This window comes from Dermacentor albipictus, chromosome 10, assembly GCF_038994185.2.
Source record: "Dermacentor albipictus isolate Rhodes 1998 colony chromosome 10, USDA_Dalb.pri_finalv2, whole genome shotgun sequence".
NCBI lineage: Eukaryota > Metazoa > Arthropoda > Arachnida > Ixodida > Ixodidae > Dermacentor > Dermacentor albipictus.
In genome coordinates, this window is record NC_091830.1 from 22,626,232 (window position 1) to 22,653,758 (window position 27,527).

At 49.1% G+C, this 27,527-nt stretch overlaps 2 protein-coding genes across 10 annotated transcripts in view; one reads left to right on the plus strand and one right to left on the minus strand.

Annotated features, from left to right (window-relative positions):
- LOC135921697 (uncharacterized) overlaps positions 1-27,527 on the minus strand; it is a 381,860-nt gene that overhangs the window by 81,319 nt on the left and 273,014 nt on the right. The gene's annotated exons all lie outside the window — the stretch shown is intronic.
- Positions 1-27,527, plus strand: part of LOC135921694 (uncharacterized) — a 33,170-nt gene that overhangs the window by 4,638 nt on the left and 1,005 nt on the right. The window contains exons 5-13 of one of the 2 annotated variants that reach the window (XM_065455998.2): positions 1,883-1,978; positions 4,887-5,050; positions 5,515-5,732; positions 8,557-8,629; positions 10,945-11,433; positions 12,231-12,511; positions 19,566-19,812; positions 22,458-22,742; positions 26,969-27,203. In XM_065455998.2, coding sequence (XP_065312070.1) covers positions 5,527-5,732; positions 8,557-8,629; positions 10,945-11,433; positions 12,231-12,511; positions 19,566-19,812; positions 22,458-22,742; positions 26,969-27,070 — 1,683 coding nt within the window. In that variant the 5' untranslated portion in view covers positions 1,883-1,978; positions 4,887-5,050; positions 5,515-5,526 and the 3' untranslated portion in view covers positions 27,071-27,203. Of the gene's footprint in view, positions 1-1,882; positions 1,979-4,886; positions 5,051-5,514; positions 5,733-8,556; positions 8,630-10,944; positions 11,434-12,230; positions 12,512-19,565; positions 19,813-22,457; positions 22,743-26,968; positions 27,204-27,527 lie in introns of those variants that run through there. The other variant, XM_065455997.1, reaches the window with a different exon arrangement.

The following is a 27,527-nucleotide window of genomic DNA, read 5'->3' on the forward strand; positions in this document are numbered from 1 at the left end:
TGTTGTCCTCGCCAACGTGACGTAACGTGTGCGCGCGTGCGCGCTACGTCTGACTATATTTAGGCCTTAACGTCTAGATCAGCGCGCCGAAGGCGAGCCCTTTAAGAGCGAGTTCTCGCCACCGGTCTTTGAACGCTGCCAGCTCCTCGGGGGAACGCACAACGCATGGACATCCCATCCGTTTTCTGAGAACGAACTGAACGGATACGCAGCCAGTGCAGCGCACGCAACCCTTTCCTGCCTTCCCTCTTCGGTGGAAGTGCAATGGCTTTGATTGGTTGCGCGCCGGGCGCGGGCGCGCGCCTATGCAGCTGAAATCTTTGGTAATGACTCATGCTCCGGCACCGACGAAGCGGTCTGCTCATCTAACCGCCCTTTCCCGCAGCTGCTCTAATCTGGGAGCAACTGATGTTGAATTCCAATGGTGGAGTCGGAGCAACCAATGGACTCCGCGAGCGAGGACTCGACTCTGGCGCAGAGCAATGCCTCCAGATCCGCGAGTGGAACACAACCTGCGCCGCCGGAGCAAAGCGGAAGCGGAAGTTCTATCACCGAGTTACCCAGGATACATTGCGTGTTGTCATTTCATTCCGCTGTTTACTCCCAGCACCGCTGCACCGGTCACTTGTCTCTTCAGTGCCGTTAACCTGTTGTTTTTTAAAAAGTGCGGAATGGATATTTAGCCAAGCGTGCAGCAGCTTTTGCTTCCTCGCGAGTCGTGACCGGTGGCGCCTCCTAGCAGACAAACGTGGTAAATTAAGTACGTCACGCAGACTTCCGGTCCACTCCGCCGATTTTGGCGGAGCATCTTTTTCTGCTCCACGGACTGACTCCCGCTCTGAATCCCATCCGACTCTCTTATTGGAACACCTTACTCCCGCCCTCACTCTGCCATTGGAGCAAACTTGCTCCGAAACGAGCAGAAAAATTTGCTCCGACTCCACCATTGGAATTCAACATGAGTCTTTGCGTGAGAAGACCGTCACGGAAACGTGTGAGCCAATGCAAGCGCCGCTTGAAAAACGCCCCCATTGCCGCTTGTCTGAAGTTGCGGGTGCAGAACGCTGAGAACCAACGCAGTACCTTGGCATGGCCTCCGAGATTAGATGGCAGCCGTCGCCGGCCGCACCAAGCCGAGAGACCTCGGAGGCAATGTTTCAGGATTCGCGTATTCTGTGCTAACCACCAGGTTGGCGCGTCGTGAGCTTAAGTGCCATTCAAAGGATGCAAGAAAATTAGACAGCCTTTTCTCTAAATTTCTTAGACAACCCCATCAGCTTTGCCAATAGTGAGTATATACTACTAATCTATAACTTAGCCAAAATAAATGTCATTGTAGTTGGTTTGAAAAATTTAGTGTCGGAAGTGGGGGCCAGGTGCTATTAATGTATACAATGAAAATAGAATGGACATGAAGTAGGCACATGAATTGTAGCAGAGGACTTCATGCGACAGAAGTGGCGCAAACATTTCACATTTTCGTCCCCGCCAAGTTATATCCAATAGGCATGAATGCATCTTGCATTCCAGAACAGATATCTTCGCACGCAGGATACATTTACGCCTATTCCCATTTGAGCAGTGAGAACGGAAAGACGGTATAAAGAAGTAAACTGTTCCGCTCAAAACCTGTTCAGCCAACAAGGCAGAATTCTGACGCTACAGTGTACACCGATTCACACCCCCCAAAAAAAAGCGTTTTCTCTCTACTCACACCCTTGCACTCTTACGGTTGTAAAGTTGTGACTTGTAGACTGATTTGCACAGTTAGGGACTGTGAGGTTGTAAAACAGTTTACAGTCTATATCATGTGGCATTTGCGCGAATCGTGCGTTTGATTTTTTATCCTTTTTCTTTCTTTCTTTCTGTCTTTTTCTTACAGAGGATGATCCGGGTGAAATCAGCCCCATTACGATTGCAAAGGAGGACAAGGAAAACGAGGACAAGGAAAACGAGGACAATGCCCCCGATGCCCCAAGTAAAAAGAGTAGTTGTTCGTTAGAGTAAAAGCATAGTGAGTATACACATAAGACACGCACGGGATTATGCACTAGCTCAGCGTCAGATAATTGATAAGGAACGCAATTAAGAAATGAAAATTACTTGAGACGACTGTACCTGCTGTCTATGGCTATAGCTCAGTGCAGCACAAGTGCTTTAGAAGAAATGCGGTGCCCTTGACAGCTGCAGTGGCGGATTTCGGTTTCAAGTCAGTAGAGAGTTTTAGCGTGTCCGGTATACATTTCGAACTGGGCCGAATGCGAAAACACCCGTGTACTTGGATTTAGTTGCACGTTAAAAAACCCCGTGTAGTCCAAATTTCCGGAGTCCCCCACTACGACCTGCCTCATAATCTGATCGTTGTTTTGGCGCGTACGTAAGCTCCCATATTATTATTCTTTCTTTTGCCTGTCCGGTACTCGCAAGCGGACTGGGTTTAGGACAGGTTTATGTTTTACCAGCGTTTCCCGGCGCAAACGGGAATAGCCTGCGCGTAACAGCCATAGTAGGGTGGCGCAAGCTCAGTCGGGCAAACGCAGAGCTAATATTGCAGTAACCAAGTGTGTTCTACCTCGTTGCTGGTGTAAATATTCGGCAGCGGCGTAATCGTGTCGCTGTGGAAAGTTTACACAACGAGCGAAGCAAAATACAGTTGGCTGTTACTGTGTTAGCTATGTTTACCTGGTTGAGCCCTGCGCCGGCAGGGGGCTGCACCGTGCTTGCTCTTAGGCCATTCCTGTTTGCGCCTCTGATCATCTGGTAAAGCGCCCAGTCCGCTTTGCTATGCCGGATTACGGGACACGCTAAAAGTTTCTATAATAGAGACTTTTAGTGTGTCCGCTATTCCGGCAAACCGGGGCGGTTATGCGGATTACCGGATGGTTGGGAGCGTAAACGTGATCGACCGAAGCGGTGCAGCCGTCTGGTGTTGTAGAGCTCAATCAGACATACACAGAGCTAAAATTGCAGTAACCTACTTTATTCTGCTTCGCTGCTGGTGCAAATTCTTGGCAGCGGCGTAATTGTGTTCACAATTACGCCGCTGTCGAAAACTTACAGCCCAGCTAAGAAGAATATAGTAATTGGCTCGGTGTTTAGGTGGTTGGGTTTTGCACCACCAGATGGCGTCACCAATCTGGCCGCTCACGTTTACGCCCCCGACCATCCGGTAATCCGCCCAAACCGCCCCGGTTTGCCGGAATAGTGGACACGCTAAATGTCTCTAATGAGTAAAGGGCACGTTAAGTTAGGTTAGATGTCTAAGCTGCGCGATGCCTTCGCGCGTGTAGGGGATGCGAGAGAGGCGCCTGAAGATGAAATCAAATATTCGGGCCAGCTAGCAGAAAATAGATTTTGAGGCGGCATCAAAGAAGTAGACACACAAGCACTAACTTTGAGCCTTCTCACTTTATGGCGAACTAAATCACGGATAACCCCAGTTATCTCTTCGCGCTAAGCGTTCCGAGGCTCACAAATGTGTGAGCTAACACTCATCAACACTGGGAAAATTTACTGTTCACAAGAGTTAACCGAAACAGCCTATACATTTCGACACATCTTTTGGGGACGCATTTCTTTACGCCGTTGCTCAGCACGCAATTTCTGCGAAATGCGTAGTAAATTATTACTGCGGGGTTCACGTTCTCTCTTTTAAACGTGAGCTCTGAAGCCATTGTTTACAAATAGTGAAACGTCTGGTCATTAATTAACATTGGTCCACAATGTCTTACAAGTATTCCCGTTCTTGTTCAATTAATCGAGCTGATTTGAGGGAATGGCGATATCTGCCACAGCACATATTTGATAAGTCGGTTTCGTTAAAACAGATAACCCGACCAAACTTTAGTCACGTGCTAGTTTGTTCGCTGCTTGACTGTATATGTAAACAGCTCGGACCAATGACTAGGGCAGTTATAAAGGCACCCATGTCCAGAAATTTCCGACATTAACTCTTCAGCCATCTGTGAAACTTTGCCGCAGTGCACAACTGTAAAGTAAGGGGCAGCATTTCCAAAAAGCATGGCATTTCAGAATGCCGCCCGAATTTTATTCGCATTAAGCTTGCAACATCGAGAGGGCACGTCCTTTTGTTACCATGCGTACGTACGGCACTTGGTCGTAACGTCCTTGCGGTATTGTAGTAGTGCGTTGGTCAGGATTAAAACACTGCTTTATACGCAGCAGCAAAGTTACGAGTAAGTGTCGTAAATACGCAAGTTACTAGAAGGGCGTACCCTGCCGAATTCGCTCAGTGGAAGTTGTTGAAATTCGGGCGGCCTCTTGAAATATCATTTTCAGAAATGCTGTCCATTGATTTACGCTGCTGAATGTAGTGAAGTTCAACAACAGGCCGCACAGGCAATGCCCATAATTCATTGGCGAAGCACTGATGCGCATGTCTCTGTGGTTCTTGTCATTGTTCCAAGCCGTTCACGCATCCATAAGCTAGCCTTGGCCAGCACTCGCGAGAACAAAAATCTTGTGGTAGAATTGTTTGTCACGAAGAAATTCAGACAATTCTGATGCTGATCGCATTAAGGAAGGCGGCAGGCCAGTGGCAAAGAGCCCTTACAACCGAAAAACTTCGTGCATTTGGTCCCCATTGTGTACGACCAAGATCGCTGGACGCGCACGCTAAAAACTCGTGGCTGAGTGGTAGCGTCTCCGTCTCACATTCCGGAGACCCTGGTTCGATTCCCACCCAGCCCATCTTGCAAGTTGTTTTTTATTCGTGAAGTGCCTGCTGGGATTTATCGCTCACGGCCAACGCCGCCGACGACACTGGCTTTTCTGCGACACGAGCCTCTTAACGCTGTCGCGCTAAAAGTGTGACTCCTCGCTGTCGCGTCAAACGTGAACCAGCTTCACGACTCGTCCGCGATTAGACGCAGAGGAGGAAGCACGTCGGCGAAAGCTCAAGCGCATAGTGCTCTGCGTGGCCTGCGTCGTGGTGTGCGTGGTGGTCATCTTGGTGTACCTGTTCTCGTTTGCCGTGAACCGTGCCTTGCCCATCGAGGACCTAGCCTGCGACACGCCGACCTGTCATAAGGCAAGCCTGTTTCTACAAGCTTTTGTGTGTTTGTTTTAATTGGCACAGTTGATATAGCGCGCGCTGCTCAGGTATAGGTTGTGGTGGGCGCGCACGGCCTTAGGCACACAGGTAATAACGTCGTACGAAATAGGAAATGTTTCAGCATCGAATGCGCGCAGAAGCACTTAGTAAACGAGCGTAGCACATTGTAACGCATGATAAACGAATTGCGCACCAGCTTAGCATCCCGAAATATTGCAAAACGTTATCATTAGGCGAAAACACTATATAAAAGCATTGCGTTACCGAGCTGCAGCGCGATCAGTGTAATAGAAGCAGTGCTTTAAGGAGCTGTGGTGTCCCTTACAGCTCCAGCAGCCGCTCGCGGCTTCTGGTTGTCGCGTACAGGGGGCGTCAGGTGACTGCGCCGAAGAGTGCAATACATTTGCGTACAGGCTGAAACTCGGCGGTGGCTGTCGCAGGCCCTGCACCTAATGAACAGCTTTGTGGACCCGTCGGTTCATCCATGCGAAGATCTGTACAAGCACTCGTGTGGCTACTGGCTGGGCAAGACCTCCACTCCATCGAGCTTCATGGCCGATGTAGCGGAAAACTACAGCCGGCTTCTACACAATGTCCTGAGCAGCGGAGGGGCCGAAGGTATCGGTGTCCAAGCAGGGGCCCTCCGATATGTCTCCAGGTTCGTGCGCGCACCATTTGTTGTCGAGAGACGCTTTGCAGAAACGCTTGCGCTGAACTCCCAGAACCGTATAGGGAACCTGCACCTTACCAGAAGTGCTACGCTTCAAAACTGGTGACAGCGCTAAGTGGCCAGCGGTCTAGATGGACGAAAAGATGCTTGAAGTATTGCTGAAAACTGTTACAGTTACGCTTCACATCGTGAACGCGGTTGACGCGCAAGCGTATGGGTGCTATAGCGCACACAACGCCAATGGACCTCTTTGCGCCTTGACACCTACGCTGTCTGCATCACACATCGCGTTCAAGACAGGGCTCACGCGGTCGCACCCGACGCAGCAAATACCGCAGTAGAACGCCTCGTTGTAAACATTGACCGCGGACACTCGCTGCCAAAGCGCTGGCGCGTGAGGAATCGCGGCAGCAGTAGCAAGCGAAGTGACGTTCGTGCTTCTATCCCCTCAACTTAAACTGAGCGGTGAGAACACATGGTACGCAAGGCTAAGAGCCGTTGGCCGATCTAGACGGGGCCCCCAAAGGTGAGATGGCTTTCAAGATAAAGCGCGCGCCACTCTGCCTGGCCGAAGTACTAAGCCCCAGCTACATCCCTCTCCCGTTTCTATGGCGCAATGCACGCGACGGAATGCGGCGCGCTTCCTTCCTTTGGGCGCGGGACATTGAGCCGCCATCGTTGCCTCACGTCACACGCTGTCGCGCGGGAACGACGTTCATCATTCATCATCATCAGCCTGGTTACGCCCACTGCAGGGCAAAGGCCTCTCCCATATTTCTCCAACAACCCCGGTCATGTACTAATTGTGGCCATGCCGTCCCTGCAAATTTCTTAATCTCATCCGCCACCTAACTTTCTGCCGCCCCCTGCTGCGCTTCCCTTCCCTTGGAATCCAATCCGTAACCCTTAATGACCATCGGTTATCTTCCCTCCTCATTACATGTCCTGCCCATGCCCATTTGTTCTTCTTGATCTCAACTAAGATGTCATTAACTCGCGTTTGTTCCCTCACCCCCTCTGATCTGGAACGACGTTACCACGAGATGAACCCGCCCCGTACGTATTTCAAACCAGTTGCGACTGCCATTGGGGGTCAAACCAGCGCGCAAGCGCCATCCATCCTCCTCCGCTTCGTTCAACGTTACCTACACATTCCTCCAGGTGGCGGCACTTTGCCGCGCGCTGAGCGCGCTCCTTTGTTATTATCCCCGGCGCGGGGTTTTCTTCACCTCCAGCCGCCTTTCTCGTTCGCCTGCTTCGCGGCCTGAGACCCTCGCCGACGATACAAAGAACTGGCGAGTTCGCTTGCGCGTAAAACATATTCAGTGGCGATTTAGCGGTTGAATGCGAAATAAATACGGCATCCTTTCTAACCTCTTTCAGGTCCCGGATCCATGATTTATACAAACCGCGTTCACCAGATTGCACACTGTTGTTCAGGAGCATACGCGGCACACGTCCTGCCTCTTCGAGGAAAAAATTGCAGCTATGGTGGTCCGTAGGGCCGGACCACCTAGCTGGTATGTATGTATGTATGTGTGTATGTATGTATGTATGTATGTATGTATGTATGTATGTATGTATGTATGTATGTATGTATGTATGTATGTATGTATGTTCATACATACATACATACATACATACATACATACATACATACATACATACATACATACATACATACATACATACATACATACATACATACATACATACATACATACATACATACATACATACATAATCTTCTAATCTCTCTCATTCCCTGTTTACCTCGAGTGCCGTCTTGCACGATCCCACGATTTCCGCCCGGGTGTAGGTGAGATCATCACCCAGGAATAGTGCAAAGCTGGGCGGCCAGGGGCGGCAGATGATATACGTAAGGATGGGCGTGAGCTCGTGAGACAGATTTTTCGTCGTGAAGTTGTCGCGCCTTGATGCCGACCGTCGTCATTAGATGGTCGTCGAATTTTTTCAATGCCATACCGCCATCATTGCTCCGTCGTCGCCACTCTCTCACCTCAACTGCGTCGTCTTCGTTACACCTGTGTCATTTCCTTGTCAATCGTTCGCCACATGTCGTGTTCGTCGCTTCGTCACCACCGCCACGCCGTCATGATCATTTGTCATCTTCACGTTGTCGTGAAGTCGTCATTCCGTCGTCGCCATGCAACGGTCTTCTTCAGGCCGTGGTGGTTCCATTGTCATCGTTCGGCCGTCGTAGCGCGGTCGCCACCAAACGACCGTCCTCGTACTCCATCGTCTTCGTTCCTTCCTCACATCCCTGTCGTTGTCACTTTGCCGTCGTCATGTCATCATCATCACTATCACGTCGTCTTCCCGGAATCGTCGTGCAGTTGTGATTCCTTAGTAATCACGCAGTCTTCGGCAGGTCGTCATTGTTTTGCTGTTGTCGTCATGCCACAGTTCTTAGGCCATAATTTCGTAGAAATATTTCGGTCGTTAGCGTTACTTCTGAATATCAGTTACTTTAGCATTTCCAGAAACACCAGACGAAGCTTCTCTCAACGCCGATGCCCACATAAGCACCGGATGCGCCGATTTTTTCTGTTCGCCAGCAGATGCTTTCTGGTAACAAATGTGACACTTGAAGAGGCACTGATGCACTAAACACTTATGTCTGCAAGAAAATATTCCCGTACACTTTAGTATATTTTTGACAGTATCGCGCTCTCACTCCACGTTTAAGTGAAGGAATTCCTTGCATGCTTTTAGTGATGCACGGCTTAGAACATGTACCGACGAAGAAATTTGTGGTGGTACATAAATGGTCCGTTTTTCCACGTCGCAGGTACTACAGTTCCTGTATGGAATTCTTAGGCAAGAAGCATACGGTCGAGGAAATTGTGACTCCCTTCCTTCAGGTAACTTATATATGATTTATTTATGCTTGTTCGTATTGCTGCTAAGATTGTGAATTATAACTAGCATGGATCCCAACTAGCCTTGAGCTAGGGATTCAGATGTCCTGAACAACATTTCCTGTGTACTTTTCCTACTACACAGGTACAGTGCGGAAAGCAGTAATTTCACTCCCGTCATTTGTCTTCAATTTAATAAAAATGCAAATTAGAGATATTACTACTGCTACTAGTACTACTACTACTACAATCACAACTAGTACTACTACTATTACTACAACTGCTATACGGAAAACACGGGGAAGGCGGTAGATGGAAATTCCAGACGATGAGCGAAGCGAGAACAAGGTAAAAGCGGGACCCAACGTTTCGACAAATGGACTTGTCTAAACGTTGGCTCGTCTATAATCCTGTACTTCTATTAGAGGCTTGATTTGGAGGCACAAGAAAGGGGCTGTCCGGCACGTAAAACACTTACCGAAGGCTTCACTTTAGGCACGGTAGGGGCCAAAATTACAGTACAAATTTTTCGCGAGCCCCCACTTGTTTTGTGTATTTATTATGGGCAGCTCATTTTTATGGTGAGAAAACTGAGGTAGTTTGTGCGGTCTGAATGGCAGGACGATTTTATGCAAGCCGCCGCTTTACAGGGTCTTGGAGGGCACGCAAGAGGCCTCTTTTTTTTGTGTGTGTGAAACGCACACTGCAGCCAACAAGCTCTTGACACAATAAGCAGTCATTGTATATATAGCCAAGCTTTTTTGCTCATATTGGCGCATCAAGTGTTGGAAGTACGATGACCCCCATGTTCGCCAGGAAAGCTGCTAAATGGTCGATGTGAGAAGAGAAAATCGCTTGTTAAGATATGTTCAATTAAAAGAAGAAACATAAGTGTACGTTTAGGAAACTATAAAATTTGTGAAAGTGAGAGATGATTATAATCTCAACGGTTTTGGGTTCAAGATTGTGCCTGTTATCCTCAGCATGAGCTTTTCTATGCTTAGTGTCAGCGCTCAACAACCACAGAGCTGAATGGAGCTCTAATGCATTTTCACATGTGTGACTGCTTGACGCACTCTGGAATTCTTGATTGTTCGCCTGCAGGAAACTCCGAAATGTTTTTCCGTAAAAGCTACAATACTGTGCATATGTTTGTCGACAGCTGTTATACACACATATGATGCATTAAACCTGTCTTGTGGTGCGTTAGCTCTGTCACGATTTGTCAACTGATCACAATGACTATTCCTTAACCATTTTTTTTTATGTTGCTGCGACTATTCTTCGCACCGTGTCACTCTTTTTATCACATGTTACAGTAAAGATGCATTTACCTCCTGGGGTGCGCTAATTCAACTAAAAAAATAAGTGGGGAACACAAGCTGAGGGGCCGAATGTATTTCTTGAGATCAGCTGGCTTCGGCTGGTTTTCTGTATACAATCAAAAATGAGCCGATGTGCCGTAACATGGGCCCGCGTCACTGCAGTCGACAATGCTTCCAGTGGACTCTGCATCCTTCCACCTAACGCACACGCCGCGTACTCTGCAGTCAACATTCTTTCCAAGCTGTAGTACACCTTTCTCGAAATACTGCCGCTTTCTGTCTTATATCCCTCCTGCAGTGTAACAACAAATTGCGTGTCCACTGCCGAAGAAGGCCACATTTCGTGATCCTTTTCTTTCGCACTGCTAGTCAGTGTCAGGCAGATGGTATGAGGCCATGAAAATGTTCAACTAACATCGACTGGGCAAGCGCTTATATTCTAGGTCACATAAACTAGATGCGTTGCAGTTAGCTTAGCAACACAGTCTGCCCATACTGCGAATTATCGTAGAAATAACGACTGAATGTGCTTTCGAAACGGAATAGGCACCCTCAAAAGCCTTCCTTGGAGCTAAAAGCAACAATCGACATAGGTACCGAGAAAAAAGATTGACATTTACAGCAATTATAAAGTCATTGCTGCGTCACGACGTTTCCCTCGTATCTCCTTTTCATTTAACGAAAGGGGGCGCCTTGACGTGAGCGAAGAAATAGGCATTCGCCTATAATTCAGCTTCTACATTATTACAATACTACTACTGCTATTACTACTCTAACATTAAAGACCCCAGTGGGCCATTGCAAAATAGTAAGAACTGGCTAAAATTAGCATGTGCTTGTATGTCCTGTCTGTTTTTGTACGACGCTTGAGCTGAGACTCGGCGCTGTTGTTCGTCCCGTCTACTTCCTCGCGTCTTTGTTTGTTCTCTGTGACACCGGAGATGCAGAGCACTGTCCGGCGAACGCCACCACCATTCGCCGCTTCCTTTGCAGCACATGAACATAACCGTCAAGACATGGCTCGGGACGCGTGACAGGCTCGCCATATTCAACGACCTGGTCGGTTACTCGGTCAGGTTTAAGCTGCACAGCTTCTTCGTGATCGAAATGACGGAGCATCTGAACTCCACGCCCACGTGGTCCACCGAGAGGGGCTGGGCTTTCATGGAGCGCGTCTCGGGTCTTGCCGCCGTGGACAGCGGCGGCCAAGACCGCGCCACCGCGTACCTGCGCAGCGTCCTCAAGGCCATCGACGCGAGCGCCTCCACGGAAGCAACCACGAGTCGTGTGGTCGAGCTCGACCTCAAGAGGGCCACCGTGCCCTCCGAAAGCGGCGACTCTCACGAAGACCACTATACTGCTCTCGGCAAGTTGACCTGCGACATCTTTGAAGGCGCAGCGTGGTTGAAGGCGCTTCAGGCAGTTCCGGGAGACACGGAGAAGCTGACCGCGCAGACTATGGTGCATGCGTCGTCGGTGGAGGTAGGGTGGCCAGTTTCGATTGTCATCACCAATTCCATTGCTACCGTCGTCGTCATCACAGTGAGCGTCACCGACATCAGCGTTATCGTTATCTTAATGCCCGTGGCATATATCAAGGAAATAAATTAAGAGAAATCATTGAATTAAAGTGGAGGACAACTCCAACCAAGAATTATTTTAAAAGGCGACCTTTCGGAGCGCGACCGGCTCCTTATTCAGCCTTATTCAGCCATGTTCTCGAGGTTCTTCGTTTACTACCTAGTTTCTGTCCATATGCTAGCACTACTAGAATGCAATACTTGTACAGTTCTTATTTAACGACAGTAGTAAACTTCCAGTCAGGATTTGGAAATGCCTCTCTTATGAACTCAAATCCATGTTTATTCTGTATATGTCCGTCTCATGATCTGGGTCCCCTGTGAGTAATTGACCTAGATAATCTTACTCTTCCAGCTGACTGCAGAGGCTGACTGGCGATCATGAATTCTCGTTCCCTTGCCAGGCTACTGAACTTTATCTTTGTCTTCTGTGTTTCAATCTTCGATCCTCCTCTTTCACTTTCTCTGCTAATGCCCTCGAGCGTTGGTTGCAGTTCATTCCCATTGTTGCGTCTTGTACTTGTCAGTAAATCTCCCTTGCCGAACGTTTTAGCTGCACAGCAGGGCTTGTACCAGCTGAATAGTTATTTCTGTATACTTATAGAATATATGGTAACTGGCGTTGTTCTAGGGTATTAACCGGAAGTGTTCTGGGAGTTCCCTTTTGTACGCGTGACAGGTGTCTTCTGAACGTTGCAGGTGATTTGCGACGAGCTGAGCGCAGCGCTTCGTGACTCGAACCCGGTGGTTGGCCCCATCTACTCGCTCGCACTGATGGCAGCCGAGGTTCTTAGATACCACTTCGCGCTCCCCGCTGAAGACGCCGGTCCGGCCAAGCTGCACGCCATCTGCTACGGTGCGACGTGGAAGCCGTTCAGCAGAGCGTGGGTCGAGATTCTCAGCGCCTTCTTGGGGATGGGTGCACATGCCGAAGAGTTCATGAAGGCGTACTTCAAGTCCATCACGTCGAGCATGGATACGTACGTGAATGCCCAGCTACCACAATACACTGCCTCACAACGCGTAGGTTCCCAATACGGGGAACATTTCTGCAAGAGAATGTTGCTTTCCTTGTGTGGTTACCTAAGGGGACGAAATGTCTTTGTGCGTCTGTTAATCATTCGTTCGTGTTTCCTGGCACCGTTGTTGTATGTCAGCCTTCAAATAGTGCCAGGTCAGTTTCATCAAGTAGAACATTGGTCTTTACACAATTGGGTCTATATAAAGATAGCTACAAATAGTTAAATAGAAAATGTTTACAAAAGTTTTAGACTTGATGGAACTTCCGTATAAGGAGATGAAAAGTGTGGTGCTTGACCGAGCTCGTTGGTTCATGGCTAAAGCAAGTTTTAACAGCTGAACTGGAACACGCACTGCAGATGCGAGGTAGAGATTCTGCGTATATATATATATATATATATATATATATATATATATATATATATATATATATATATATATATATATATTTCCCCCGATTAGACCACTGCCTCAAATTGCAACCCAAGATAGCTCACACCAAACTTATGCGTCATTCACCATTGTTCCTTGCCATTTATCATTGGAATAAACTCCCTGCAGAAATCGTTTCCGAAAATAATTACGACGCATTTGTGAACAAACTGAAGGGCTTATTCTGTGCTGGTCCTTAATAGATTATGAGAAGTGTATTTTGTTTCATTGTCTTGAGAATTGTGGTCCACATGTGTCCGTCTTCTCAAACACTTGATTTTATACAGATATGTTCTCTGTTTTCCTGAGCGCATGTTTGTTTATGCTTTTCTAATTGTTCATTGTCTTATGCAATATTATCACTTTATTGTATTCTTTAACCCCCTATGTAATGCCTGTAAAGGGCCTTTAGGGTATGTGAATAATATATATATATATATATATATATATATATATATATATATATATATATATATATATATATATATATATATATATATATATATATATATATATATATATATTGTACTGAAGGCACTTGGCAGTGGGCATGGTGCCAGTGGATGAGAAGAAGACGACGTGAAGTGCTTGCTTCCCCGTTACGATATAGCGCCGATCTGTTTAAGCCTAGCGCTACAACCTATAACTAGGGACCTTTCTGCTAGGCGAACACCCCCGTTGCATTTGGTGGAGCTGCTGGGTTTACCTTCGACATCCTGGAACTCCGCAGCCGAACGCTATCACCAGCTGTTGCAATGGATGAACCGGGACCATCCCCGGCTGCTGCTCCCGTGCCCCCCGCCATCGTCTGTTCTGGCGTCATCCGGCAGCGCGATCCGGCTATATTTAGCGGCACAGACGACCACGACGTGGAAGACTGGCTCGCCGAATATGACCGTGTAAGCGCCTATAATAGGTGGGACGACCGCGCCAAGCTGACAAACGTCATCTTTTATTTGACTGACGTGGCCAACCTATGGTTCCGCAATCATGAAGCCGATCTTACCACCTGGTCGGCTTTCACGGCAACTTTGGCAGAGGTCTTCGGCCGTCCCGCCGTTCGCCGGCTTCGCGCTGAGCAGCGCTTGCGTGGTCGAGCTCAACGCCAGGAGGAGACCTTCACTAGTTATATTGAAGACGTGCTCTCGCTATGCAAGCGCGTCAACTCGTCTATGGACGAAGCTGACAAGATCAGGCACGTCATGAAAGGCATCGATGACCAAGCCTTCCAGATGCTTGTCGCGAAGAGTCCGCGGACGATTTCCGAGGTCGTACAGCTCTGTCAGCAGTACGACGAGCTGCGCAAGCAGCGTGCATCAACTCGCGCTGCTCAGCAGGACACCACGGATCTATCTCCGTTGGATTTCGGCCACAATGCTACCGACATCTCTGCTTTAATGCCGGAGCTAAAGCAGTTCATCCGTCAGGAAGTGGCCCGCCAACTTTCTCTGGCGAACAGCACACCCGAGCCGTTGACAACCTTGGCTCCATCGCTTCGCCACGTCATTCAGACCCAAGTTGCCGCGGCGCTGCCATCTGCCCCTCCTCCGCAGCCTGCAGCTGGACCACTCACTTACGCTGACGTTGTCGCCCGGCCTTACGCTCCTCCGGCTCCTGATGCCTACCGGGCCACTGCCACCTTCCATGTGCCGCCGCCACCTTCACGCCCGATGGTCGTCCCTAACTCGGCCGCTGGAGCCCCTGTCGTCAACCCGTGGCGAACACCTGATAACCGGCCAATATGTTATTCATGCCATTTTCCGGGCCACGTAGCACGATTCTGCCGCCGTCGCAGCCCCCGTTTACCTGACAGTGGGGGTGCCTCAAGCTACAGGTCTGCTCGACTTCCGCGTCAGGACCACTCTAACCTTCCTCCGGACACCTCTTACAGTCGCCTCCCCTTCGATTCACGCCGGTCGCCTTCCCCACGTCGCCGATCCATTTCCCCGATGGTTCGCCGACCCAGCCCAGCCCGAGAGGAAAACTAGCAGTCGCAGTTCCAGAGGCAAGAACTGCGTTTCCGTCGAACATTTTAAGGCCTCATTCTGCGCCGGCGAACGAAATTGAACTGTCCGTAGACGGCGTCACCGTACACGCACTTATCGACACCGGAGCCGCCGTTTCTATTATTAGTGAGAAGCTCTGCCGAAATTTGAACAAAGTGACCATTCCCCTTACTTCTCTTTCTCTGCGTACGGCAACCTCGCATCGCGTTCAGCCTTCAGCGTCGTGCACAGCCCGGGTTGTCATTCAAAGCGTTCTGCATGTTATCGAATTTGTCGTCCTGCCTCGTTCCTCGCACGACGTTATTCTTGGTTGGAATTTCCTATCTGTGAATCAAGCTCTTATCGACTGCGCTCGTTGCGAACTTACGTTATCAGTGCCGTGTTTTGACCCTGACGACTATTATTCTCCTAAAGTTGTTGCCGCCTCTGACATCGATATTGCACCTTTCTCCGCTGCTCTGGTTCCTGTGTTATGTAGCTCTGCTGCGAACTCATCTGTCCTGTTTACGCCGTCGACCACTTGCGCGCGCCGCCGGAACTTTCTGCTTCCGTTTGCTGTCGTCACTTTTTGCGAAGGTTCTGCTGCCCTTTACGTGTGCAATCCGTCCGCCTGCCCATCATCCCTACTCCGCGGCGAGTGCCTGGGTACAGCTGAAGCTTTTGATAGCATTCTCCCGGCCACCATGTTTGGTGATACGGCATCACTTCCGATTTGTGCCGTAACTCCTGCCGCCGCGACCGATGCCCCTGTAGACGTCTTCGCTCGTTCCGTCGACGCAGAACTCACACCTGCGCAGCACACCGAAATCATCAAGCTCCTCCAGCGTTTTCGTGCCTCATTTGACATTGGCCAACCATCCTTGGGCCGGGCGTCCGCAGTCGTTCACCGTATCGACACCGGCCAACAAACACCATTGCGCCAGCGTCCGTATCGTGTCTCGGCCGCTGAACGCCGTGTCATCGACGAGCACGTTGACGACATGCTGGAGCGTGGCATCATCCAGCCCTCTAACAGTCCCTGGGCATCTCCGGTTGTCCTTGTTAAAAAGAAAGACGGCTCCATTCGGTTCTGCGTCGACTATCGCCGCCTTAACCGAATAACGCGCAAAGATGTATATCCTCTGCCGCGCATCGACGATGCCTTGGACAGTCTGCAGGGAGCGGAATTCTTTTCCTCGCTGGATCTACGCTCCGGGTATTGGCAAGTGCCAATGGCAGAGGCCGATCGCCAAAAGACAGCCTTTGTAACTCCTGATGGGCTATATGAATTCACCGTCATGCCGTTCGGCCTCTGCAACGCGCCTGCCACTTTCGAGCGAATGATGGATAGCATTCTTCGAGGGCTGAAGTGGAAAACGTGCCTCTGTTATTTGGATGACATTGTGGTTTTTTCCACCGACTTTGCGACGCACCTCAGCCGCCTCGAGCAAGTGCTTGCGTGCCTCTCCACTGCAGGACTGCAACTAAATTTGAAGAAATGCCACTTCGGCGCTCGCACGCTTACTATTCTCGGTCATGTAGTTTCCAAAGACGGTATCCTCCCGGACCCCACGAAACTTAGCGCCGTAACCGAGTTCCCCAAACCAACCGCCATGAAAGAGCTTCGCAGTTTCATCGGCTTGTGCTCATATTTCCGGCGCTTCATCCGTAACTTTGCCTCTATCATCGCCCCCTTGACGCAGCTTCTCACCGGCAGTTCTGACCTATCAGCCTGGTCCCCGGCATGCGACGACGCATTCCAAGAACTGCGACGCGTTCTCACCTCTCCTCCGGTACTGCGACACTTCGACCCATCTGCACCAACTGAGATCCATACGGACGCTAGCGGTGTCGGGCTCGGCGCTGTTCTTGCGCAACACAAGGATGGCTTCGAAGAGTACGTCGTCGCGTATGCCAGCCGCACCCTTACCAAAGCCGAGGCGAACTACTCGGTTACTGAAAAGGAATGTCTGGCCATCGTTTGGGCAATCGGAAAATTTCGTCCTTATGTGTACGGGCGTCCATTTGACATCGTGACCGACCATCATGCCCTATGCTGGTTATCTTCCTTAAAAGATCCAACTGGTCGGCTCGCCCGCTGGGCATTGCGCCTGCAAGAGTACGACATCCGCGTTGTTTATCGCTCCGGCCGAAAACATTCAGACGCAGACGCTCTATCCCGGTCACCCCTGCCCTCCAGTCCTGTCCACTCGTCTATTTCCACACATGGAGCCTTCGCCCTCAACATTACCGACATGCCATCAGAGCAGCGCAAGGACCCATGGATCTCTTCGCTTCTTGACTTCCTGTCTAGCCAGTCGCCAGCGCCAATTTCTCGGACGCTCCGCCGTCAAGCAGCGCACTTCATCATTCGGGATAACCTGCTGTACCGCCGCAACTACAATTCGAGCGGTCGCAAGTGGTTGCTTGTTATACCCCGACACCTGCGCCCTGACATCTGCGCCACGTACCACGACGATCCCCAATGCGGCCACGCTGGTGTCTTAAAGACATACTCTCGCATCCAGCTTCGGTACTACTGGCGCGGTATGTACCGCTTCGTTCGCCAGTACGTCCGGTCCTGCCTCATATGCCAACGACGCAAGACGCCACCTCAACATGCCACCGGCCCCTTGCAACCTTTACCATGCCCCGCGCGCGCGTTCGACCGCGTCGGCATTGACCTATACGGTCCGCTTCCCAACACTCCAAGCGGCAACCGCTGGGTTATTGTCGCTATCGACCACCTCACGCGGTACGCCGGAACTTCAGCCCTAGCATCTGCCACAGCAAAAGACGTCGCCAGTTTTCTCCTTCGAAACCTGATTTTACGCCATGGAGCACCTAGAGAATTACTGAGCGACCGCGGTCGCGTTTTTCTCTCCGACGTCATTGCGGCATTGCTAAAGGAGTGTCGCATCATTCACCGCACCACCACGGCATATCATCCTCAAACTAATGGGATGACAGAGCGTTTCAACCGCACCCTTGGCGACATGTTGGCCATGTATGCTTCATCTGACCACTCGAATTGGGATCGCATTCTGCCTTTCGTCACCTACGCTTACAACACCGCCAAGCAAAGCACCACTGGGTTCTCCCCTTTCTTTCTCCTTTACGGACACGAACCTTCATGCACTATGGACACGATTCTGCCTTACCGACCAGATGCTTCGGAGTGCACGACTGTTTCTAGAGCGGCTGCTTACGCCGAAGAATGTCGCCAGCTCGCTCGTTCGTTGACATCCCAGGACCAGTGGCGCCAAAAGCATCGCCATGATTCATCTACTGCGGCTACGTGCTTTGCTCCTGGCTCGCTGGTCTGGTTGTGGGTGCCCTCTACTCCTCCAGGCCTTTCCTCTAAGCTGCTCTCCAAGTACCACGGTCCTTATAGAGTACTGAAAAAAACATCCGCGGTCAACTACCTCATCGAGCCAACGGAAGCGCCTTCCGACCAGCGTCGTCGCAGCCAGGAAATTGTGCACGTCTCCCGGCTCAAGCAGTGCCATGACCCCCCTGTGTTTTCCTGCCCTTAGGTCGCCAGGATGGCTACTCTTTCGGTGGGGAGTGATTGTACTGAAGGCACTTGGCAGTGGGCATGGTGCCAGTGGATGAGAAGAAGACGACGTGAAGTGCTTGCTTCCCCGTTACGATATAGCGCCGATCTGTTTAAGCCTAGCGCTACAACCTATAACTAGGGACCTTTCTGCTAGGCGAACACCCCCGTTGCAATATATATATATACATATATATATATACACATACATACATATATATATATATATATATATATATATATATAGATATATATATATATATATATATATATAACCAAATGCAGTTATACATCTATTAATTTAGTCATACCATAAGAAGCCAACAAATAATGAAACGAAGCAAAGCATTGCGGGAACTTATCCGAAGTTCCTAATTCAATCAAATGAAGTGTACATAAATGGAAATGAAAGTGCAGGAAAAGACAACTGGCCGCAGGTGGGATACGACCCCGCACCTTCGCATTGCGCATGCGGTTATCTTACCAACTGAACTACCACGGAACCATTTTCCCATACATTTTCAGGGTTGTTAATGTGCGTATACCACAGGGTCTCGAATCCAGGATCTGCTAGGGCATCGAATCTGGAAGTTCTAATGCCTTCGGGTGTAGCATCAGTGAGTTTATTGACCGGTTGCCTTCACCCAAAAAGCTTTCGCACTGCGTTGAGCCTTGAGTTGATGGGATGTTTGCCATCTACTGCCATGGCCATAAGCTGTGGCGCTGGATACCACTCCCAGGGTTACCCTGTACAGAATCAAGCAGGGAAAAAACCAGCAGCACCTAACTGTTCTAACTAAAACCAGTATAGACATTTTGGGGTGGAGGGAGAAGTAGGAGGAGGTTATCGCCTCTTGTTGACTCGAAGGAGAGGCGCATAACTGTTGAGCTGCAAAACGTGTTGCCGGCTGCGAAGTCTTGTGTAGCGTTTCATTAAACCACCGCTTAACGAAAGCATCGATTTCACGAGTAATACGGAATGAGCGTTGGACTTGCGTAAATATTTCAAATACTTCTTTTTGTTTTGTTCCCCGGTTACAGCTACATGGATTGGATGGCCGACACGGACCAGGCGAAGGTTGAGCAGAAGTTTCGATCGTACGGCCTTATAGGCATGGACGCGCCGCAGCTTGACGTTCAAAAGCTGCGATGCAGTCGCTACGATGGATCGATCGAACTCAGCAAGGACGACTTCATCTACAACCGCATCATGGTCTACGGGTACATTGCGAAGGACTGCGTCGTACCGAAAAGGCCCCTCTCGAAAAGTGTCCTCAGTTATTTAGAGGTACTTACGTGCAACCAAACTACCACGGTGTAAGGTTGCCTTATCTAGAGAACATTAATTGTCTATCGCTGAATCCTGGATATCCTGGCCTCACAAAAGAAATACTTGGCCTCACAATCAGCGCCAGTTCAGTTACCGCTTCCTCGACGTACACATCATCAACGTAATCATCATCATCGGCCTGGTTACGCCCACTGCAGGGCAAAGTCCTCTCCCATACTTCTCCAACTGCCCCGGTCATGTACTAATTGTGGCCATGTTGTCCCTGCAAACGTCTTAATGTCATCCGCCCACTTAACTTCCTGCCACCACCTGCTACGCTTCCCTTCTCTTGGAATCCAGTCCGTAACCTTTGACCATCGGTTTTCTTCCCTCCTCATTACATGTCCTGCCCATGCCCATTTCGTTTTCTTGATTTCAACTAACATATCATTAACTTGCGTTTGTAACCTCACCCAATCTGCTCTTTTCTTATACCTTAACGTTACACCTATCATCCATCTTTCTATAGCTCCTTGAGTCATCCTCAATTTAAGTAGAACCCCTGTCGTAAGCCTCCAGGCTTCTGCCCCGTACATGAGCACTGGTAAGACACAGCTCTTATCGACTTTTCTCTTGAGGGATAATGGCAACCTGCTATCTGAGAATGCCTGCCAAACGCACCCCAGCCCATTCTTATTCTTGTGATTATTTCCGTCTCATGATCCGGATCCACGGTCACTACCTGCCCTAAGTAGATGTATTCCCTTACCAATTCCAGTGCCTCGCTACCTATCATGTGGAGGACTACGATGGCTGTGGAGCCGCTATAGATATCTTTCAGTATTTTCAGTATATCTTTCAGTATTTTCGGAATCAGGGTCTACACCCTGATTCCGTAACACCTCCATGACTGCTGAGGTTTCGACTGAATCAAACGCTTTCTCGTAATCAATGAAAGCTATATTAGGGTTGGTTATATTCCGCACATTTCTCTATCACCTGATTGATAGTATGAATATGGTCTATTGTTGATTAGCCTTTACGGAATCCTGCCTGATCCTTTGGTTCACGGAAGTCTAAGGTGTTCCTGATTCTATTTGCAATTACCTTAGTAAATACTCTGTAGGCAACGGACAGTAAGCTGATCGGTCTATAATGTTTCAAGTCTTTGGTGTCCCCTTTCTTATGGATTATGATTATGTTAGCGTTCTTTCAAGATTACGATACGCTCGAGGTCATGAGGCATTGTGTATACAGGGTGCCCAGTTTTTCTAGAACAATCTGCCCACCATCTTTCAGCAAATCTGCTTTTACCTGTTCCTCCCCAGCTGCCTTCCCCCTTTGCATAGCTCCCAAGGCTTTCTTTACGTCTTCCGGCATTACTTGTGGGATTTCATACTCCTCTAGACTATTCTCCCTTCCATTATCATCGTTTGTGCGACTGGTACTGTTTAAATCTCTATAGACCTCCTCGGCCACTCGAACTGTCTCGTCCATATTAGTAATGATATAGCCGGCTTTGTCTCTTAACCCATACATCTGATTCTTGCCTATTCCTAGTTTCTTCTTAACTGCTTTTAGGCTTCCTCCATTCCTGAGAGCATGCTTAATTCTATCCATAATATACTTTCTTATGTCAGCTGTCTTACGCTTGTTGATTAACTTGGAAAGTTCTGCCAGTTCTATTCTGGCTGTAGGGTTAGAGGCTTTCATACATTGGCGTTTGTTGATGAGATCTTTCGTATCCTGCGATAGCTTACTGGTATCCTGTCTAGCGAAGTTACAACCGACTTCTATTGTACACTCCTTAATGATGCCCATAAGATTGTCATTCATTGCTTCAACACAGAGGTCCTCTTCCTGAGGGAAAGCCGAATGCCTGCTCTGTAGCTTGATCCAGAATTCCTCTGAACTATGCCCCAGAGAAATAATCCCTCTTTTTAATCACAGTTGCACACTAATTTGTACCTTTCAACTGGAACATTCTTTTACGCACCTGTGATTAGTATGTGGGAAAATGTCCCATATATTACATACCTCGAGTTACAGGTGTGCGCAAGAATTTACGAGATGATAATGAGTATAGAAATGTGGAATAATTCCTGTATCAGGGACTGCTTCGTAGGAATGCAGTTCCTCGTTTCTATTGTCACGTGAATTGAGGAATGGTAAAAATATTGCGTTTATGCGCCATTCCTTATATTTCGTAATTATATGTCCTATGTTGCGTTTACGTAAGTGAATAACACGGAAATTTTCACATCTAACTGGAAGGTTTGCTGAGCGAGTTTAAAAGTGTAATTAAAATGCTTAATCTTGTGCCGCAGAAGTTCCAATAAGGAAGTGGGACATTTATGACAATATGTTACCCTTATATGGCGGAACCTATGTTGAAAAAGATTAGGATGTCCCGCATAGTGAAAGTATACTTGTGTAACAATAAAGACAGTGATGTACAGGGACAGGGGCCAGAAGCCAGACCGGCGGAAGAAATTGGCGCTTAAGAACGCTTGTTTTACAAAGGTTCCACATAGTAAGCGGTACATTTTCCCCAGGCATATGTTACACTTCGCGTAACGTACTGGGGAAACGAGATTAACAGTGTAGTATACGTAAAGATGTGTTTGCAAGCTCAGGCACAGCGTACGAATCTTGTCGCTCAGGGCACCGAGCTTGTGGTGGACTCCCCTTCAAAGGTGGTCGTGGTTCCACACATGTTCGGCCTGCCGCCCCTCTACTACGTCCAGATGAAAGAGGACTACGTCAACTACGCACTTGGAGGAACTGTCCTGGCCCGGAAGTTCTTTCGTGTTGTGCTCAACGGATCGTGGAAAAAGTCGACGACCGAGAAGATGCTCACCGCCCGAGATTGCTACGCGAAGCTGTCTTCGCGCTTCCACGATGCGCTGAGCGAAGACCGCTTCCATGAAGTCTTCAGCACGGCTGAGGTAATGCCCAACAGAATGTCGGGTACGATTGTAGTCGGTTGACGTTCATGACAGGCGGATCTTGAGCACACAGACATACAAAAAGAGAAGAGAAAGAGACGTGTGGTCCTGTCTGCTTTTTTTTTCGTGTGTTGTTGCGCCTCAGGGCCTGTCTATGATGAAGTACATACCGCCGCAAACGTTAAGCTGTCACAAAGGAGCTGTTGTGTATTACGAGCAAGCTTTAGCCCGGAGTTGACAGGTCCTTCCCTGCAGACGCAAAACGCAGTCGTGCTTGCTTGAGGAAACCGCTGGACCGCTTTCGAAGAAATTACATGCACTTGAGAGGAAACGTCACATTCAAGGAACAGCAGACAGCGCAATTTTCACTGAGCACCTTAAATTTTTTCTACAATAACTGTCGAAAATCAGTGTGCAAAAGAAAAAAAAAGCACGAAGTTTCCAAACTGATCACTGTGTACCAACAACAGATATCACGTTATTGTAAACTGCATCTGGCAGAGGACCTGAAGCGGCAAAATACTTGGTTTACACCTATGTGTTTACGCCTTGAGTATGATTGTGGCCTCTTGCTCAAAAGTTAGTGGCATACTATAGACCAATAGATTACTCACTAGTTTGCTACTTTTCACATGTCGTAATAGGTTCACTTTACACAATTTTGATATGTCTGTAACTTACTGAATTACAGAGCTGAAACTTGGTACTCGATGATTTTATTTTTAGTTTGTAATTTGCAACATTTTTGCTACAACTATTTAGGGCTTAAATTAAAGCCACTTCCAGAAGCCACTAAATTTTAAAATGTTCTTTTAAACGCAACGATCTCCATAAAATTCGCTGTGTGGGTTGCAGAGAAAAACGACTTCTCTGTTTCTGTTGTATGTGTCTAGATATGAGCTCCTGAGCGAAACCTTTAAGTTGTCAGCAAAGTGATTACCCTTAACAGAATACCAGTTTACGCGAGGTGTATAGGGGGCATCAAGAACGCCGGTAGAAGCATCTTGTGACGCCTAGTTTAACTAGAGAGCACGGGTTAATTTCTACAATATAATACTTAATTGATGGTGTCTATAAAGCGCTGGTGAAGCCATAACCATTAAAATGCATGCCTTTTATGATGTTATTGCACGAGAACACTTGTGCAAGACATAAATGCTTCAAGCGTTGTATAGTTCGACAAAGCGTTGCAAGATGTCGCTGCCAGCTTTGCTACCGGTCAGTAATCTAAATAAACAAGAGATGTATACAGTATTGGTGAGAACCAAATTCGAGCACACCTAAGCACTTCTTTTGAGTGCTGTAAAAAGCGTTAATATCCAATTGATATCCGCTTAGTGGTCCTTCGAGTTATGAACTCCTCGCGGGCAAGCGAGCTCGTTGAGCCGCTCGGCGCATTTTAACGCGACAGCGTTAAGGAGCTCGTGTCGCAGAAAAGCCGGTGTCGCCGGCGTCGGCGTCCGCGGCGTTGGCCGTGAGCGATAAATCCCAGCAGCCACTTCATGAATAAAAAACAACTTGCCAGATGGGCTGGGTGGGAATCGAACCAGGGTCTCCGGAGTGTGAGACGGACACGTTACCACTGAGCCACGAGTTTTTTTTCTTTATTCACAAAATGACATACATAAAAACACGTTGGACTAGCCACGAGTTCGACGCTTCAAAGCGGTACAAATGCGCCTCTAGTGAACGCGGTGTTGCCTTAGAAACGAGCTGTTTCTAAGGCTCAGGCGTGCGTCGCTTGCTCAGGTGCACATTTCGTTGTCGCGCCGAACGCTGCGTTGCTCCACGCGTCCTATGCGGGGCACGTAGTCGCTGCGCCGTAGTCCATGGTCTTACACCCCTTGGCGGATCGACGGGAACGCTGTCGTGTTTTGATTTGTCCTTACTGAGATGCACTTAGAACGTAGAGGAGAGCTTGCGTGAGGCCTGAGCCAGCAAGCCCGAGCGAGCGTCAGGAACGCGCGAGGCGCGCGCGCCACGTGGTGTCGCAGCCACTGAGAAGTTTCGCTGCTGCAGACGGCGCCGGCTTTTTCGCTCAATGGGCCAATTGACGCTTTCGCATCGAAAACGCTTAGCGAAATGTTCTCTTTGCAACAACGTCCCCCTCCACTTTCCCCCTCGCCATTCTTACCAACTCGGGAGTTACTGTAGAGTTACTCGAGCGCTGGCGCCTTTTGCACTAGGGCTGTTAGACCCTCGCTGGGTTTCTCTTTGCGTCCGCAGCTTCGCCGAGCTGGGGAAGAGAGAGTTGAGAGAGAGCCAAAGCAGAGCATAATAGCGTCTCCGTCTCACACTCCGGAGACCCTGGTTCGATTCCCACCCAGCCCATCTTGCAAGTTGTTTTTTATTCATGAAGTGCCTGCTGGGATTTATCGCTCACGACCAACGCCGCCGACGCTGACACCGACGCCGACGACACCGGCTTTTCTGCGACACGAGCTCCTTAACGCTGTCGCGTTAAAAAATAGCATGGCGCAGCATAGTGACGCAGCGAAGGTGGGTGGAGCTAAGCGGGAGAGAAGGTGCGGCGCGCATGCTAGCGAGAAACGCGACTCAGATGCGTGCCCTCTGCTGTGGCGCGAGGCAGGGGGTCAGGCGAGGGAGGACCGGCGTTCTTCTCCGGCGGCTGCTAGGGTCCTCCTCGCGCGCCACTCCGTACACAGTGGAGACAACCGCGGCACCTGCTTGGCCTGCTTCGGCGTTGACTACGCGAACCACGGACGCCGTAGTAGACGAGTGTTGGCGGACGCCATAGCGACGCGTTGCCGGCGCTCGCGTGTCTTGTGTGCGGTTTGGCACTACTTTACTGGCCTTCCTCCAGCTCCGCTGATCTCTCGTGTTTGCGATAGCAAAGCCACGCATAAATGTTTCCTTGGCGCGTTTCCTCGACGTCACTCCCTCCAATTCGGCCACCCCTCGACGACCTACTACAAAAACAGCCGAAGGAGACAAATCAATCCGCATTAATATACGCCTCCATCTTACAGGTCGTTCCCAACGCTGCCCAAGATACACGGTGTACGCAAGCAACATCCTCGTGCAGCGGCAAAATGTGGTTACTGGCGCAGCTGTATATAATAATTACAGGATTAGAGAATTCGTCTTTGGTTGGTTTATGACAGCGTACAGCGATACGTGATATGTTAGGAGCTTAGCGCGCGCACATGGTATCCCGCGAATTCAATAGCTGTTGCGGAGACGACGAAGCGACGATGAACACATCTCGAGGAGCATTTGACCTTCCTCTTGGATAAGCATTCCTGCAGCTTCGACAGCACAGCGAACGACTTGCTGAATGAAGAATAGTGCTTCGTTCCTTTCATAAAGCAAATAGTTTAAAAAAGCGTTCGGCTATTAGCTTATACATTTACAATCAAGCTTTTTAAAGTAGAATTATTTCTTAGCGAGTTGCCTATTTTTTTTATCGTGTGTCTATAGACACACGATGCAGAAAAATGCCAAAGATAGCATATAGGCAATCTTTGGGCCGATGCCGCAGATAGAGTAGCTTAAGAAATGTGGACCGATCGATATGCGCTGATGGATATGTGCCCCTGGGTCCAGTGGTGAGTGTGATGTTCCGGATATGTGTAACTTGCTCAAGGAGACATTGTCTTTCACTGACTTCAACTGGCGGTTGAATCGCCTTCCAACATTATATGGTTTCTTCGACAATTTAAAGCGAAGCTTTCTTTACGAGCCTTGCGGGTGATTCCTGACCGTGGCTACATTGGTACTGTTGTTAATAGCTCACATTCATGGTAGCACTGCTCTTTACTGTATCCTTGCAGTCCTCCTGCCTGCTGGCCTTGCTTTCTATAGAATTACACAGTCATAGAAGAATTAAAATAATTCTAGGGCGCTTAGGTATCCCTACGTGGATTAATGCGAAATTATTGGCGAGGTCTCTCCGATGACACCCCGGCCTCGTTCCCGTACTTGCGCGGACATAAAAACAGGCAGCACAGCTACTGACAGAGTAATCAAAGTCGAAGATTCGTCCATACGAGCGCACGACAGAACTCGCCGATGTCACCGCACCGGCTGGCAGCGCCGCGCGGCAATCGTGATGTGTGCCAGTGATCTGGGGACGGGCCACACTGTTGCCGCTTCCCAGCAAGCGCATCTAATGCAACCGTAATATTTACTGGGAAACGCTTGCGTCGAACGCTATGCACGAAGGCGAGCTTTCTGGTTCTTTTTTCTTTCCCCCCACTCGGCAGGCGCAGCCTCTGCACCGGACGCGCGGAGGTGAGCGCCATCCAGAGGTGCTTAGAGGAACCCAGCTGCCCACGCGGCGCCCGGCTCCCGTTGATTGGCTGTGACCACGTGATTTTTTGTACCATCTCCGGCCAGGCCACCGCAGTTTCTGCGTCTTGAGCCAAATAATGCTTTCGTAATAATACAGTCCAAACATCCTAAGTGAAACACATATACATCAAGAAGAGCATGATTTATAATAAAGCAAACCTTTCTGCGGCTATTTCTTTAAGGTTTGTGGTTTGATGCATCTGCTTGGTGAATCTCCTGGGGAGTAAAGGGTTATTTATTTACTATCTCTAACGTCCGCCCACTCTGGTCGGCGTACCGACCTTTGACACATTGTGGTAACAAAGAGGGCATATCCCGTATACAGTACAATCTGCGGTCACGTGAAGCACGTGGTGGGGGTCTCTGCGTCTCCGCGTCTTTAATGGGAGGCAGGTAATTGCTAAGGCGCGAATCGCCGGTGCAGGATGCCGTTTAATAAGTTTCATGGCATTCATTTACCGCTTGAAGAAA